General features: G+C 43.6%; 1 protein-coding gene across 1 annotated transcript in view; it reads right to left on the reverse strand.

The window, feature by feature from the left end:
• The window catches only part of ENDOU (endonuclease, poly(U) specific), a 35,150-nt gene extending 26,319 nt beyond the window's left edge, over nucleotides 1–8,831 (reverse strand). Inside the window, exon 1 of the mRNA XM_035101377.3 lies at nucleotides 8,630–8,831. Within this exon, the coding sequence (XP_034957268.2) occupies nucleotides 8,630–8,687 (58 nt within the window). The 5' untranslated portion in view covers nucleotides 8,688–8,831. The remainder of the gene's footprint in view (nucleotides 1–8,629) is intronic.
• Between the last annotated feature and the right edge of the window lie 8,688 nt (nucleotides 8,832–17,519).

Below are 17,519 nucleotides of genomic sequence, written 5' to 3' on the forward strand. Positions count from 1 at the left end.
GCGATAAATGTGATTCATGGTGTTTCATTTCATATTTCAGTCCCTGGGTAGCTTGCTCTCTTTATTATTCATCATCACTTTGTTAGTAGCTTTTTGTTACTTCATTCAGGTTAATTAATAATCAATTCATCATAATGTGTGACAGATTGAGATGCTTGCTAAATGTGGCAACTCTTACCATCCATTAAGTAACTGTTCCAAGCAACTGTGCAATAGAGCAATCATCAAGAAAGAGCAGTTAAACCAGAACATATTTATTAACTGCATAAAATATGCGTTTTTAAATGAGGTCAACCCTGCCCATAGAGCTGCCTCTACAAAGTTCATTAAACTAATGGGATTTTTTTGCACAGAATTGCAGGCATTTCAAGAAATATATGATGATGATTCAGTTCTTTGTTCTGCACTATGTGCAACCTGACATTACCGCAGGAAGACCTTTCCATTCTTCTTCTGTGTCCAGGGTGGCTGTCTACCAGCTCCATCTAGTATGCTGGCTGAGACCCTACCTGCCTGCACGCCATCCTACCAGAGTGGCCCATGCTCTGGTTATCTCCCACTTGGACTACTACAATGCACTCTACTTGGGGCTACCTTTGAAGGTGGCTTGGAAACTACAACTAACCCAGAGTGAAGCAGCTAAACTGGCGACGGGGGGTGGCCACCGGGACCCTATAACGCTGGTCCTAAATTATCTTCACCAGCTCCCAGTACGTTTCTGAACACAATTCAGAGTGTTAGTGCTGACTTTTAAAGCGCTAATTGGCCTTGGCCCTGGATACCTGAAGGAGCATCTCCACCCCCATCATTCAGCCCAGACACTGAGATCCTCCTCCGAGGGACTGGCTGTTCTCTCACTGTGAGAAGTGACGTTACAGGCAACCAAGCAGGGGGCCTTCTCGGTAGTGGCGCCCTCCCTGTAGAACACCCTCCCTTCAGATGTCAATGAGATAATGAACTACACAACTTTTAGAAAACATCTGAAGGAAGCCCTGTATTGGGAAGTTTTTAATGTCTTGATGTTTTATTATGTTTTTATATGTGTTGGAAGCTGCCCAGAGTGGCTGGGGCAACCCATCCAGATGGATGGGGTATAAATAATAAAATTGTTGTTGTTGTTTGTTTGTTTGTTGTACCCTCCTCCCTCACCACCCCAAAGATGAGGATTTTTCCAACACTAGGTCAACAACTCCAGCCTAAGAATAAGAGAACTGAGAGGAGACATGAGTGATAGCCCTCTTCGGATACCTTATGGGTTGCCATTTAGATGTGGACAGAGCCTTGCTTTCTGCTACCCTAAAGGGCAGGGCATTTAGTGGGTCTGAGTTACAGGATGCTAGATATTGGCTGAACATCAGGAGAGGAGAACATCTTGCCCGTCAGGTAGAAAACACCCTTAGAATAAGTCATACCATTGGTCCATCTAGCTCAGTATTGTCACACACAACACACGGAGACAGCGGCTCTGAGGACGGAAGAGCTATTCATCCAGGAAAATAACAGTACAGGCTCAGCAACAGACACCGTGATCCGTGGTCAGGAGTTCAGGAGTTCAGGAGCAGGACAAGAAGTTCAGAACTGGTCAGAAGTGACAAAGATGTCCCAACAAGTTTCCCACCCCCTCCCACTGAGCTTCTAGGGCAGTCACTCGCCTTGTGAGAACATCAGGATTGCAACCATGTGCCCCTTCAGGGCAGGTGGATCTGCTCCCATCTGTGAAGGCAATGATTCTAAGCGACAGGACTGCATCCTCCTGCTCAGGCTCCTCAAGAGCCATTGCCACCTCCTGTCACGGAAGGACTTTGGTAATATGGGTGAAATACCTGGGGGTGAATATGACTGCAAAAAATATTAATTTGTTTTTTTTCTAGCGGAGGTTGCCTCGCTAGACGAATGCGTTTTACGAAAAATTCGTTTAGCGAATTGCGGTTTCCCATAGGAATGCATTGAAATTCAATTAATGTGTTCCTATGGGCAAAAGAAATTAAAAAAAAATTCAGTGCATTCCTATGGGATTCGCTAGATGAATTTTTCGCTATAAGAAAAGACCCATGGAACGAATTAATTTCGTCTAGCGAGGCACCACTGTAGATAGATGGTATCTGACTCCGGTAAAGTTAGCTAAGATTTATCATAAACAAGATAATAAATGTTGGAAATGTAAAAATCAAGAAGGAACTTTCTTCCACATGTGGTGGACGTGCCCCCAAGTGAGAGACTTCTGGGAAAAGATTTATAATGAACTGAAAAAAGTGTTGAAAAACACCTGTACCAAGAAACCAGAAGCCTTCTTACTTGGGATAATGGGAGATGAAATACCTAGGAAGGATGTTACTTTTTTTTTCTTTGCCACAACAGCTGCAAGAATTCTACTTGCAAATAATTGGAAGAATGAAGAATTACCAACAGTGGATGATTGGCAGAAGAAGTTGATAGAATTTATGGAACTGTCTGAGTTGACCGGGAGACTCCAGGATCGGAGTGAAGCAGCAGTGGAAGAAGATTGGAAGAAATTCTTTAAAATTTATTTAAAGAATAAGCGTATAATAGATTAGAATTAGTTACAGGTAGGTAGCCATGTTGGTCTGAGTTGAAACAAAATAAAAAAATTCTTTCAGTAGCACCTTAAAGACCAACTAAGTTTTTATTAGTGGAAGTGAGGGAGATACAAAGAGGTTGTAGATAATACAACGGTGTAAAATAAGTATTGTTAGAAGATAATGATAATTTAATTAAGAAGTAAGATATAGATAGAGTGTAAAAGGATAAGATGTAAAAGATAGAGAAATAAGGTAATATTAAAGTAATAATTAGAGTTTATATAAGATTTAGTTTACTAAGGATGACATGTAAAGAATCGCAGGAGGTGGAATAAGGAAGTCAATAGATTAGGAATAAGGGTTATAAGTTAGAATTATTGTTTTTGTATTTTTGTATTTTGTATTTTTTTGTGTTTTGTATTTTCTTTTTGTGTTTTGTATTTTAGTATGTTTTTGTTGTTTAAAAATCTTTAATAAATACATATTTTTTATTTTTTTTAAAAAGGACTTTGGTAATATGGTGCCCTGAATGAAAATAAAAATTGGCACCCCCTCCTAAATATTTATTCCTTCTACTCCCCTCGGCTCAGCACCCTGTGCAGGGAAACTGCCCCCACCACCATAATTCCAGCATTGTTCCTGCTCAGCCTTCCCTCTCCCTTAGCTGAGGGGAGAGTCCTTGAGGCAAAACAGAAAAAAATGACAGCTCCACCTCCTCTACCTTTTCCTCCACCACCTGAGGTGGCTCAGGAACGTCCTGGTGTGCTGAAGGTTGAGGTGGTGGGGAGAAAATGGAGGCTGGAAAGGAGCAGGCTGGGGGTACAGAGGAGGAGGAGTGTGACAAGTGCAAGGGACAGGGTGTAGCATGCTCTGGGGGGGGGGAGATGATCTGCCACCCCTCCCAGCTGTTCTCAGCCTGCTGCTTGAGGCAAATGCCTCACTGAGCCTCACAGACTGGCTGGCATCCCTGCTGCACCTCCCAAAGCAACTGAAGACAGGGGGAGGGGGGAGGTCCTCCAACCCAGGTTGAGGATTCCACTTGTAGAATGGATGTGCACACATTGTGGAGGCTGGCAGACTCCCCCGCAGCGCTCCCAATGAGCACTCAGGTGCACATTTGCCATGTGCCTCTTGCAAGTCCATATGCAGCTCTCTAATGATCAGTAACACCCGCCCCCGCCCCCCTTTTCATGGTTCACTAGGTCTAAACCTAGTTTCTGAATAGGGCTATGATCTTATGCAGCAACTGGGCAACCATTTCTCTGCCCAGCACTGGATGTTCAAAAGAGACTGGCTTTTATTACTATTACATGTTTCGATCCTGCTTTTCTTCCAAGAGGAAGATATACAGTTATGCCCACTTCTGAGTCTGAAAGATTCCAATTAACCCAAAGACACCCTGTGAGCTTGTTGGCTGAACAGGGATTTGAACCTAAGTCTCTTGGGTCAAAGTCTACCAGCATAGGTGTCAACTCCCTGGGGCCCTGAGTGCTTGAGCACCCACAAAATTCCCCATGAAGGAGTTGGGCACCCACAAATTTCAGGCACCCACAGTCGCAGGGCCAAGCTGGCATTAAAGGGAAGGTGCCATAACTTAATGAACAGCTCATGTGGCTTGCATGCCTGCAGAAGACCCCAGGCAGGAAGAAGATGGTGCAAAACAGTTGCAAGAAAAGCAATGTGTCAGGCAACAGCCCAGAAACATCTTAATGGCAAAGCCTGTATGTGATTTATGTTCTATGGCTGATCTTGTTGGTGGACCTGTACCACTTCTTAATTCAGGTAGGAAAAATCTCATGTTTGAATGTTCCAGTGCATGAAAAGAATTTCAGTGAAAGTAGAAAACTAGTAAAACTGGTTTCTATTATTTTAAAAACAGCATTCACAAGCAATCCCTCCCAGCAGCATTCTGAAGTGTTACGGACTCAGGAGGGCATCTTCTCAAGAAATCGTTCAGCTCTAATTAGCTGTAGATATTGAATGTTCCTCCCAGCCCATAAATTCTGTGCAGCTATAGTCTTTGGCAAAACCACCTATCTGCTTTTCCTGGTTCTGGATTTAAGGAAACAACACACGAGTTGTCAGCCTTGATACTGAAGAGAGCACTCTAGTGCACCACCAGAGGCATGAACAGTGTTCTAGAGGAAGGTTAGTGTGCCCTTGCAATCAGTGAAGCATTTAGTATATGCAAAAGCTGACATGCACAATTCTGTTTTAGTACTGTTTGATTTGAGCAGCATTTCAAAGGGGGTGGGGCAGAAAATTCACCTTGGTGGAAAAATGTTGGTCATCTCGGACTGTGCTGTTCTTGGTAAATTTCTCTCTTCAGTCAAAGGCCCAGATATCATCAGGCTTCCATCTTGGGTTTTATAGTCTCATGGCCACATAAACTATTCTCATGTGTGCATGTCCATCCCCCGTCCCCCACAAATATCAAGGTGGGGCTTTGCATGGTGTTTGCTTAAGATGTCACATAGCTGCCAAGTTCCGGCCTGAGAAATAAGGGACTGGACCGGAAGTAGCAGACCAGAAGTAGCGCTGCCGCCATTTTGGAACTGGGCAAAGCAGCATCAAAAGTCGCTTCTGAGCATGCTCTGCCCAGTTCCAAAATGGTCACCGTGCCAGAATAAACTGGGGGGAAACAAAAAAAATCCGTTTCTTCGGCTGGGAACAGCTGGAAAAACAGGGGTTTCCCGGGGAATACGGGAGACTTGGCAGCACAAAAAAATAGAGCTATCCTGTGAATCTGAGTATTTTAAGAATAAGAAACAGCCTGATGTGGGCACAGCATAGACGCAGCATGGGAGAGACAGATTGGCTTTGCCACAGCAGCCACAGCTCATCAGACTCCCACTGATTTGCCCCTCCTCACTCCATTGCCATGTTCTCAGAAGACCAAAGTGGAATACAACTCTGATCCTTGGTCTATTTCTCTCATTATTGCCCACTTTGCTCTGACTGGCAGTTGCTCTCCTGGCATCCAGAGTTTCCCAACTCTACCAGGAGATGCCAGAGATTAAGTCTGGAACATTTTGCATGCAAAGCACGTGCTCTCCTGCTGAGCCACAGCCCTTCCCTGAAGGCAAGGACCTTTCCCATAGTGTCACGGAGCTTTTTCTATTACAAGATGATGCAATTTAAACATGACAGATTTGGGAAAGGCCCAAAGAATTTGGGAAGTGGCTCTACTTCATTCAGTCCATTTCCCCCTAATTATGGCAGCAGCTCTGCGACAATAATAACTCATGTTGCACATACATCAGCCTTTCCTAGCTATGTGGAACGACAAGCAGTGGTGCAGGCTGAAGAACTCTTTGGGGCTGGACTGCAGGGACTAGAAGCAATGAAATGTTTTTGTGTACTTGGAAATGCACTACTGAAACCATGATCAAGGATAGTCTTTTCACAGTACTCTTTCTCTAATATAAACAGGGCCTGCACACAACAACAGCCATATTTACCAAATCATAGAAATGCATAACCTTTTTAAATATTATTTCTTGTATTTACCTCATAGTGTTTAAGACAGCTTCTTTTCCAGTGGCAGATTTGACCACTGGCAAATCACCTCTCCCAAACAGTAATACTATAGCTGTGTGCTGCTACCAGAACTGTCACTATGCTCCCTTTTATCCTGGTTGGCTCCTGAGTACTACAATTGAGCAGGTATTTCTCAATGCTCATAAATACAATATAATATATTTTTATTTTTTAAAAAATTGTTTGGAGAATGAATTTGGCATGAATCCAGCTTATACTGGCTCCCAGTACGTTTCCGAGCACAATTCAAAGTGTTGGTGCTGACCTTTAAAGCCCTAAATGGCCTCGGTCCAGTATACCTGAAGGAGCGTCTCCACCTCCATCATTCTGCCCGGACACTGAGGTCCAGTACCAAGGGCCTTCTGGCGGTTCCCTCGTTGCGAGAAGCCAAGTTGCAGGGAACTAGGCTGAGGGCCTTCTCAGTGGTGGCGCCTGCCCTGTGGAACGCCCTCCCAACAGATATCAAAGAGGAAAACAACTACCAGACTTTTAGAAGACATCTGAAGGCAGCCCTGTTCAGGGAGGCTTTTAATGTTTAATAGATTACTGTGTTTTATTTTTCTGTTGGAAGCCGCCCAGAGTGGCTGGGGAAACCCAGCCAGATGGGCGGGGTATAAATAATAAATTATTATTATTATGCTAAAGCTACAATCCAATTTAGCTGTATGTCCAGATGGGAAACAGAAGGGCACACCATAAAATATGTTGCAGATGTTTTTTCAGAAGCCCAGAGGTGGGGAACTTTTATCAATGAGCCACTTCATGTGCAACCTTCTGGGGGCAACATGCTGTGCAGTGGTTAGAGCCAAATGCAAAATAGGCAGTGCCATGGATGTGAATCTTACCTCTGTACAGTAGGCTGCATCTCAGTCATGCACAAGTCAAAAGTTTCTGCGCACACAAAGACATCTCTTCATCCAGGCAAGCAAGCAAACAAGGGGCATTGTCACAGATCAGGAAGAGCCCATTGCTGCCAGGCAAAAGCACTCAAGAGGGAGAAGGCAAGTGAAAGGGCAGCAGAGACCAAAGGAAGGAGATGAACCCACTCAAGGAGGGGAGCCCACTGAGGACATCTGGCCCAATAAGTTCCTCAGTACCACCCAAAAAACCCCACTAGAATCAGCAGTTTATTCCATGTGTGTGTGTGCACGCTCATTTTAAGTAGCATACATTCAATGGCCACTTTTCAGTGGAGTGCTGCCCAGTGCTTTTTTCTGGGGGGGGGGTGACACAGGTGTACGCATACTCCTAAACATTTTATGAATATTTGCGTTTTGTGCATTTACTGTATTTATTTTACCCAAATTGAACTATAAAATGGTGATTTTCTTGAGTCAAAATGAGTGTTTTTTTAAAAAAGGAAAAAAGCACTGGCATTTAACCTGCTGGAAATGACTGAAAAATGTCTTTGGGTGGGGGAAAAGAGCCCTGGGAATAGCAAAAACAGCAGACTTTGATGTGTCACAGGGATTTGTGGAACAGCTCTAGTTCACACATTCCCTTGATGATTGCAATACAAAGTGATGAGTTGCTTGTATGTGCCGCTCACCCAACCTCACAGATGGAACATTTCTATCATTGGCTGTCACCTTAAGTGCAAAGGAATCAGCTTGAGACCCACCTGTGAGTTACTGAGCTTATAGCATTCAAATGCAGAGTCATCGACCATCTCTTTTCATTGCAACCTTAGGCATATTTACTTGGAAGTAAGCCCTGCTCTCTTGGAGTTGTTTGCTAGTAAATGTGTTTAGGATTGGAGCCTCTCCGTTTAGGACTTACAGTACTTAGAGATGGCTCTGCGGTTGCAAGGGGAAGGACCAAAGCTTAGTGGCACTGACAGGGCACATGTTTTGCATGTAGAATGTCCCAGGTTCCATTCCCAGTAAAGGGACCCCTGACCATTAGGTCCAGTCGTGACCGACTCTGGGGTTGCACGCTCATCTCGCATTATTGGCCGAGGGAGCCGGCATATAGCTTCCAGGTCATGTGGCCAGCATGACAAAGCCGCTTCTGGCAAACCAGAGCAGCACATGGAAACGCCGTTTACCTTCCCGCTGTAGCGGTTCCTATTTATCTACTTGCATTTTGACGTGCTTTCGAACTGCTAGGTTGGCAGGAGCTGGGACTAAGCAACGGGAGCTCACCCCGTCACAGGGATTCGAACCGCCGACCTTCTGATCAGCAAGCCCTAGGCTCAGTGGTTTAACCACAGCGCCACCTGGGTCCCCAGTATTTCAAGGTAAAACCTGGAAATAGCCCTGTGTGAAACCACTGATAGTCAGTGCAGACTATTGGGACATGGTGGGAGGAACATGTGGCCTGCTGGACTCCCCCTTCTATAGACCCTGACCATTGGCCAGGGTGGTTGGGGCTGATGGGAGCTGAAGTCCAACAGCACCTGGAGGTGGACAATACAATAGTTCCTTAAGCAGTTCTTCCTCAGCGCCGTGCAGCATCAAACCATAAAGCATCTCTTTCTCTGGGAACAGATAATCTAAATACTCAATCTATTTTTTAAAACAACAACTACTATTACTGCTACTACTTACATCCAGATGCCAGGCTGCAGAAAGCTCCTGCCAGGAGAAGACATGCCCAGGTTTTCATGGTCCCAGTGGCACAGGTGGTGATGAGGGTGAAGTTTCAAAGAGGCACGGGGAAGAGAATCAACCAACTGAAGCTGTCTTTCATCACAGCCTGAATAGATATATATATATATAGCTATGGATGGTTCGTGCAAAGCAAATGAGGAGGAGCTTTGAGGGTTGGGGAGAGCATGGCATCACACAGGGTGGGAAGAGGTGCATGTGAGTGTCAGCCGACAATGCTCCTGCCATAGGTATGAGTCTGTGCATCACCTTGTGCGATATCAATCAAATTAACACAGCCATCAGGCAGGAAATTCCTGTTTGTAGCTTCTGTGGCAATATGTATCCAGCTCTACAACAGAGGTGTTTCAAGATATTGTTACTAGCAGTGGGTTTAGTTTGGGGAAATTTATAAGCCTAGAGCCCCAACTGTTGCTTTAGCACAGTAATTCTGAAACTGTAGCAGTTATGAAGTGGAGTCCTGGTCCAGAAATCCCTTGGTTAAAATCTGATTGTTCAGCCTCAAATTCTGTAAGTGGCCTTCGTCAAGTTATCTTCAGCATCACCCACAATCTGCAATATGGGAAAGAGAATGGTAGTGACCTACCTTACAGGATTGTTGTAAGGACACAAATGTCAAATAAAACAGTTCTACATCCTTCCGATGCAGATACTGTATATACTTCAAGTAGGGATGGGGTGAAATTAGAAGTAACTCGCATTTAAAGGCAAACTTACTTAATTTGCAATTTTTGAACTTTTTCTGAACTTTGCAACTGCACGAGCAAACATTAAAAATTTCTATGCTAGATATTGCAGAGGAATGTTAATCTGAAAAGTGTGTGTTGAGAATTTACAGATGCTTTCATTTCTTTTTGGGGGAAATTTTATTTATTATTATATTACTCCATATACAATCTTTTATACATGTTTAACCACAATAACAGGCATTATTAAACTTCAAGTTACATCTTGAAAATACATGCTTATTGTTTCTTTTTCTTTATATTATTTACATCCGTCTGTTATATATTCAAGTGCTACATTCCCTTCACCAAATCATTTCTTTTCCAGCTCTAACTGGAGGAGCATAGATAGATAGATAGATAAATGTTGTTGTTGTTGGCGTCTATCTGCCTTTAGAAACAATGGAGTGCACCTTCAAGGGTGAAGTCAAAGTGTTGTGTTAGAAACCACCTTCTTGGCCATTGGACCCAATATTCATCTTGTCAGCTCAATCTGCCAGAGCTTGTCTTCACATATAGGGGAAGTCCCTAACACACTGAGGAGTTTGAAACCCATCAGCTCAGCTCACTTGGTTTAGCTGACCAGTCAACTCAAAACCATTCCTTGGGTAAGCCCACTGTCACATGCTGACAGTTTCTAGGAGCCGCAAGTGAATGCTGTGAGTACAGAGTGGGGACCAAAGGTGGACAAACTACCCCAGAAGAAGCTTGACTTTGTGCTGATCTCTCAGATTTGAATCAAACCAAAAAACTGCACCAGCTAGCCAAGTTAAAGAGCACACACACACACACACACACACACACACACACACACACACACAGGATGTGTGCTGAGAATTTACAATTGCCTGACTGTGTGCTTCTGCACATTTTCTAAAAGCAACTCTCTGCATTTATGTCTAGTCTGTACTTAATTGTCATAATATAATCAACAAATTAGAAGCCAGGAACAAACACAAAAGAGAATGCCTGTTCCTATGACTGGGCAGAAAAAAAAAGTTGCTCCATAGATTAAGTGATTATGATAAAGTATAAGTGTCAAAGTGATTATGACGGGCAAACAGAGAACAATATGTACAAATATTGAAGGGTAAACCCCTGTGTATAGTGTGGTGGAAGTGATAGAGGAGGTAATGAAGTTTGATAAGAGATGACTGTTGAGTCAGTCAACAAAACCTTGTCTTCTTTTTTCTTCCTTGTCTTCCTTTTCTTTTTTTCTTTTCTTTTTCTTTTCTTTTTCTTTTTCTGCTTTTTTAATCTTTCCTATAATCTATTTTCTTTCTTTATTCTTTCCTCTCAAAACTTTTCTTTTCCCATCTCGAAGATTAGATATGTTTCTTTGGATTTTGAACTAAGAAGGAAAAAATTGAATACATTATAAAATATAAGCTTTTTAGAGACGTGGGATGTGGGTAAGGTATGTATGTGTATGTATAAATTTTTGTCCATTCTATGTGTGGTGTATGGTTTAATAGGTTTGTATGTAAATGTATCATTTTTGTATTTTCTTTTTGTACAATAAAGATTTATTAATTTTTTTAAAAAAAAGTTGCTCCTCAAATACAAATTCACATAAATGCGGGTGTGGACTGCTCCGGTCCAATTCAAATGGATTAACAGCTAAATAATGCTCAAATGAGGAGGGGCGTGGGTGGTGCTGTGGTAATCATTAGCAATCATTTGTTATTTGGTGCATACATCCACGGGACGCGGGTGGCGCTGTGGGTTAAACCACAGAGCCTAGGGCTTCCCGATCAGAAGGTCGGCGGTTCGAATCCCTGCGACGGGGTGAGCTCCCGTTGCTCGGTCCCTGCTCCTGCCAACCTAGCAGTTCGAAAGCACATCAAAGTGCAAGTAGATAAATAGGTACCGCTCCAAGTGGGAAGGTAAACAGCATTTCCGTGTGCTGCTCTGGTTCACCAGAAGCGGCTTAGTCATGCTGGCCACATGACCTAGAAGCTGTACGCCGGCTCCCTCGGCCAGTAAAGCGAGATGAGCGCTGCAACCCCAGAGTCATCTGCGACTGGACCTAATGGTCAGGGTTCCCTTTACCGTTTACCTTTTAATGCTCAAATGTAGACAAGCCTGTTTCCAGCAAAAAAAAAAAATATTGACAGGCATGCTGGAGAGACAGCTGTGGAGTCCCCTGGTTATTCTAGTTTGCAACTAATGGTCTGGACTGTGCCATTCAAGAAGCTATGAGGACAGTCCTCATCTTTGCACAGGATAGTCAGAAAATCCAAATGTAAGCATAAAAGGTGATATGTGTATATGTTCCGCACATATCTGTGAAGAAGATCCATTAAATATGCCACACTCTTCACAATCCAACATGAAGAGAGTCACAATGGCAAATTGTCTGCCACTGGAAAAAGCACATGGTATCTCCCTTTGTCTAGATTAAAATTGCAAGCTTCTCAAAGACAGGAAATGTCTTTCGTTTGTGCACTGATGGCACTATTTAATTAAAAGCCGTCATCACTGATGAAATGGCAGGGAAAAGGTCATAGAATGAAGACATAGCATAACAAGGGAAGACACAATAAAACCATCTGCTGCAGGAGATCCTGGCTTTTCCCCTGCTTCACAACTGGAATTGTGTATGTAAAAGTAAAGGTAAAGGGACCCCTGACCATTAGGTCCAGTCGTGACCGACTCTGGGGTTGTGGCGCTCATTTCGCATTATTGGCCGAGGGAGCCGGCGTACAGCTTCTGGGTCATGTGGCCAACATGACAAAGCCACTTCTGGTGAATCAGAGCAGCACATGGAAACACCGTTTACCTTCCCGCTGTAGAAGGTAACCTATTTATCTACTTGCAGTTTGAGATCCTTTCGAACTGCTGGGTTGGCAGGAGCTGGGACCGAGCAACGGGAGCTCACCCTGTCGCGGGTATTTGAACCACCAACCTTCTGATCGGGAAGTCCTAGGCTCTGTGGTTTGACCCACAGTGCCACCCCCGTCCCGTGGATGTATGTACAGTACCAAATAACAAATGATTGCTAATGCAGCTTTCAGTGTACCCCTTTGCCAATGCTTCAGGTTGGTGCTAATCTTTTATGCTATTTCTTAAAGTACAGATTTATCCATTTCTCCTCTAACTGGTCATTAGCTTTGTTTGCCTTTCCCCCCTTAATTGACACTTTTCCTAAAAGTGCAAACTGCTCTGGGAATTTGGGGGAGAGTGTTCTTTGGTGACAAGTCCCATACAGCACAGCATCCTCCAAATTTGGCAAATATCAGAAACAGAGTGAATTATGATACCTGTTGAGCCCATGACTGCAGTTCCCTGGACCAAAGTTTCATCATATTCACTTTCTAATAAATGTTATCAAACCCGCACCATCTATTGGGATAATAATGCATTACTCTAGGCTACGAGTATCATTTACATCACTGGTTGATTGTGCTGTACAACTGTACAACTCTTCGCCAAAACTATGCTCCTTACAAATGTTTAAATAGATTCGATTCAATATGCCTCCTCATATAAACCTTAGGCAGCTTACAAGCTCGTTTCTTTTTGCTGTTAAGGCAAAAACTCCTACAGTGAGAATCCTCATTGATACAGATGGTTTGAACCCACTGTGTCTTAGGGACTTATGATGCCAACATCACATTATGACATCAACAGTGAGGTCACCAGCAGTTTCCTAGCAACAGGTAAAAGCTAACAATCAGTTGGGAGGGACAGGCTGCCACTGGTGAGGCAGAAAATAAAACGCAGCCCCAGAAGACGTGAGATGCGAAGCGACTGCAAGGGAACAAAAGTACTGTCCGAAGTTTTCAGAGGTGCAGATGTTCTAGAAGTGAAGGGGCACACAGGAGGGAGGTCCTGAAGTCACTGTTTGTGTCCCAGAGCGAGACACTGCCACTTGCGCCATGCCGAGAAAGCATGGGTCCGAGCGCTTTCCCCCTTGCCCTTGCCCTTCCAAGGGAACCCCCCCCCCCGTTCTTTTGTAATCAATCAGAACAAATAGTCTTTTGATAAGATAAGATAAGATATCTTTATTGTCATTGTCCCCTTGCGGGAACAACGAAATTACTCGGTTGCTACATCCACTCAGATAAAGCATTCCGCATAATCCAAAATTACAAAACCTAATTAAAAACAGTAAATATAATACAAATAACAAATAAAATAAGATGACTTCAAAGTCCAGGCTTTCCATTTAAGGCCAAAATTGCTCTAGAGAAGAAACTGTTCCTGAGACGGCTCGTTCTTGCCTGCATAGTTCTATATCTCCGTCCCGATGGCAGGAGCTGAAAGAAAGGGTGACCAGGGTGCGTTGGATCTCTTGATATGTCTAGTGCTTTTCTATGGCACCTGGTGGTATAGATTTGTTCTAAGGTGAAGAGTGAGCAGCCAATAATGCTCTCTGCTGTTTTAATAATTCTACACAGCCCTGCTCTATCCTGAGAAGTCCAGCTTCCGTACCACACACATAAACCGTACGTGAGCATGCTCTGTATGGCGCAGTGATAGAAGGCAAGCAGCAGGTTTTGTGGAATATGGTTTTTCCTTAAAATTCTCAAAAAATACAGTCTCTGCTGCGCCTTCTTCACAAGCCCCCTTGTATTAACACTCCAGGACAGATCCTCCTGTAACTCAATGCCTATAAATCTAAACGTTGTTACCCTCTCCACACAAATTCCGTCAATCAAAAGTGGCTGGACCTCGTTCTTCTGTCTCCTAAAGTCCACCACAAGCTCCTTTGTTTTCTTTGTATTTATGATCAAGTTATTAACTCTGCACCACTCTGTCAGCCACTCCACCTCATCTCTATAGTCCGTTTCACCCTCCTTATCAGAGATGAGCCCGATCACGGTTGTGTCATCTGCAAATTTGACAACCCTATTTCTAGGGTGGACAGCGACACAATCATACGTATAAAGAGTATAAAGGAGCAGACTAAGCACACATCCCTGTGGTGTTCCTGTGTTGGTCCTAAGCATGTTAGACATATAAGCGCTAAAGAGTGGTTTTCCAGCAGAGGCGTGTGAGCAGCTTAACAAGAAGTGTGGGAAATGTTTCCTCTTTTCTGCGCAGGATTGGGCGTTTTGTCAGGAAGTAGCTGCGAAGAATGATAAGAAATGCTTGGCAGCGACTCTCCTCTCTTTAAAGGAGGGTTGGCTATACTTTTGAGAGCTGAAAGTAATGGCAAAAATGGCAAAAAGACAACCACGGAAACGTATAATCAGCGCAAAAACAAAACTATGCCGTGATAAATCCCTGAAACGAGATATTGATAAGGTGAATAATACTAAAACTCAACTAATGATTACTCAAAGAAACATAATAGGTTTAAATTTCCCAAAAAGAAACTACGATATAGAAAAGACATATCTCAAAATAACCTCCAAATAAAGTAAACCTTGACGAGGTGCTGGCTATGTGACTCGTTTCACTGGAAAATATCTGTTACCTCAGAAGGAAAATGTTAAGGGGCTGAGGTTTCCTTATAATCAAAACTAAACAGGAGCTGTAAGCTCTGAAAAGAATTGAAAATTACATAGCAGTCAGGGATAAACTTCCCCAAGATAAGACTATAGTTGTTTAAACTAAAGGTTAGCTAACCTATGGGACAATTCAACTAATGAATATCATTGCTCTTGGAAAAGATTAAGGAAAGGGCTGTAAAAGCTCTCCTAGTTGTGATGGTGTGACTCCACTGTTCAGACTGCTAGAGGGTGTTTCTGATTCTTGGCTTATATACCGAGTGGAGCTCCATTTCTTAAAGGGCTAGGAACAATTAATTGTCTTAGGGCGTGTCAAAGGACACTTTCAATAGTTGTTGTTGTTGTTGTTGTTTAGTCGTTTAGTCGTGTCCGACTCTTCGTGACCCCATGGACCATAGCACGCCAGGCACTCCTGTCTTGCACTGCCTCCCGTAGTTTGGTCAAACTCATGTTCGTAGCTTCGAGAACACTGTCCAACCATCTTGTCCTCTGTCGTCCCCTTCTCCTAGTGCCCTCAATCTTTCCCAACATCAGGGTCTTTTCCAAGGATTCTTCTCTTCTCATGAGGTGGCCAAAGTATTGGAGCCTCAGCTTCACGATCTGTCCTTCCAGGGAGCACTCAGGGCTGATTTCCTTAAGAATGGATAGGTTTGATCTTCTAGCAGTCCATGGGACTCTCAAGAGTCTCCTCCAGCACCATAATTCAAAAGCATCAATTCTTCGGCGATCAGCCTTCTTTATGGTCCAGCTCTCACTTCCATACATCACTACTGGGAAAACCATAGCTTTAACTACCGGTATACGGACCTTTGTCGGCAAGGTGATGTCTCTGCTTTTTAAGATGCTGTCTAGGTTTGTCATTGCTTTTCTCCCAAGAAGCAGGCGTCTTTTAATTTCGTGACTGCTGTCACCATCTGCAGTGATCAAGGAGCCCAAGAAAGTAAAATCTCTCACTGCCTCCATTTCTTCCCCTTCTATTTGCCAGGAGGTGATGGGACCAGTGGCCATGATCTTGGTTTTTTTTGATGTTGAGCTTCAGACCATAGTAAAATGCAAAATAGTAAAATTTAGTAAAATAGTAAAAAACCATAGTAAAATTTCAATAGTAAAATGCAACAAACTTACATAATGCTGGTTCTAAAATGCTCTTAACATAGAGAGACTTATAGAGGAATAATAGTAATGAGTATGATTGTAAAATGAAAAGGAGCTATCCTTGTTTATAATTACAGAACAACACTGTGAGCCAGGGGTCCCCAAACTTACCCGGCTTTGGGCCAGATGCCCGCTGCGCCGATTGCGTGGGGGGCGGGAGCGGGGGCGGGAGAGCACAGCTGTGCACGCCCATGCGCATGCGCAAACACTATTTCTGGCACACTCCCAACCTGGAAAGCGCCGGAAATAGCTTGTGCACATGTGCAGAAGCCTCCTCCGACCCGGAAGTACACTGGAAATGTCGCTTGCGCATGTGTTTGCACTTTTCCGGGTCAGAAGTCGGCAGCTGCACCGCACCGCACCAGTAAGAGCAGGCGGCGGCAGCGGGTGTCCCCAGGGGCCACATAAAAGAGCCTCGGGGGCCGTATGTGGCCCCCGGGCTATAGTCTGGGGATCCCTGCTGTAAGCACTCTTAATCTGAAAAATAAATCCAAGCTAACTTCTTAAACTGATTTTTGTGGCCTTATTTAATGTTCTTGGAATTGATGAAAATGGGTACAGTATTTACAAGAAAGGACTAAAATCCATATTCGTAATGAGGCCTGTATGTGTCAGGGATGCAAACCTGTGTATCCAATATGTTTCTTTTTGTAATAATTTCTTTTGCAAAATATCCAAATTTGGTTCCTTGCTAGTATGTTTGTAGATAACAAACCACCTGAGGTCTGTGGATCTATGGTCCCCCCCACGCCCCGTTCTTTAGTAATCGATCAGAACAAATAGCAATCTTTTGGAGCGCTAAAGAGCGGTTTTCCAGCAGAGGCATGTGAGCAGCTTGACAATGTTTCCTCTATTTTGGGAAGGATTGGGTGTTTTGTCAGGAAGTAGCTGCAAAGAATGATAAGAAATGCTTGGCAGCGACTCTCTCCTCTCTTTAAAGGAGGGTTGGCTATACTTTTGAGAGCTGAAACTAATGGCTAGGCTGAATTTAGCAGTCTGAATTTGTGGGCTGGGGGGAGAGATTAGACAAAGTCAAAAGCATAGATAGCCTCTTGTTTTCAGGACTTGGGTTAGTGGTTGTCCTCTTCCTCACCTCTTTTGGGATTTCCCAGAAGTTCCTGCTCTGAGGGTCATGTTGGTGAGAAGTGACCATGAGAAAAATGATATTTGCCCACCTGATGGCATTTTTAATAATTCCATTAAGCTCTGTCAACCTTCCCCCCAGACCCAAGAAATGAATAACTGAGCTGCCTTCCTCATTTTGCGGCAAGTGGGGCTATAAAACTGAGGTTTGCAGCAGATTTTTGCCTAGACAGCCTTAGCTGAAAAAGAGAGCGTTCTGAATTGTAAACCGTTCCATTCTTACAACCAATATTCCTTTTTAGGGTATGTAACATGGTTTTAATGTATGGCTGGTGTAATGTGATCTGACTGCATTTTAATATTTTTGTGAAACACCCAGAGGACTTTGCTATTGAAACAGCTAAAGGA

Source organism: Zootoca vivipara, chromosome 2 (genome assembly GCF_965207765.1).
Source record: "Zootoca vivipara chromosome 2, rZooViv2.hap1.1, whole genome shotgun sequence".
NCBI lineage: Eukaryota > Metazoa > Chordata > Lepidosauria > Squamata > Lacertidae > Zootoca > Zootoca vivipara.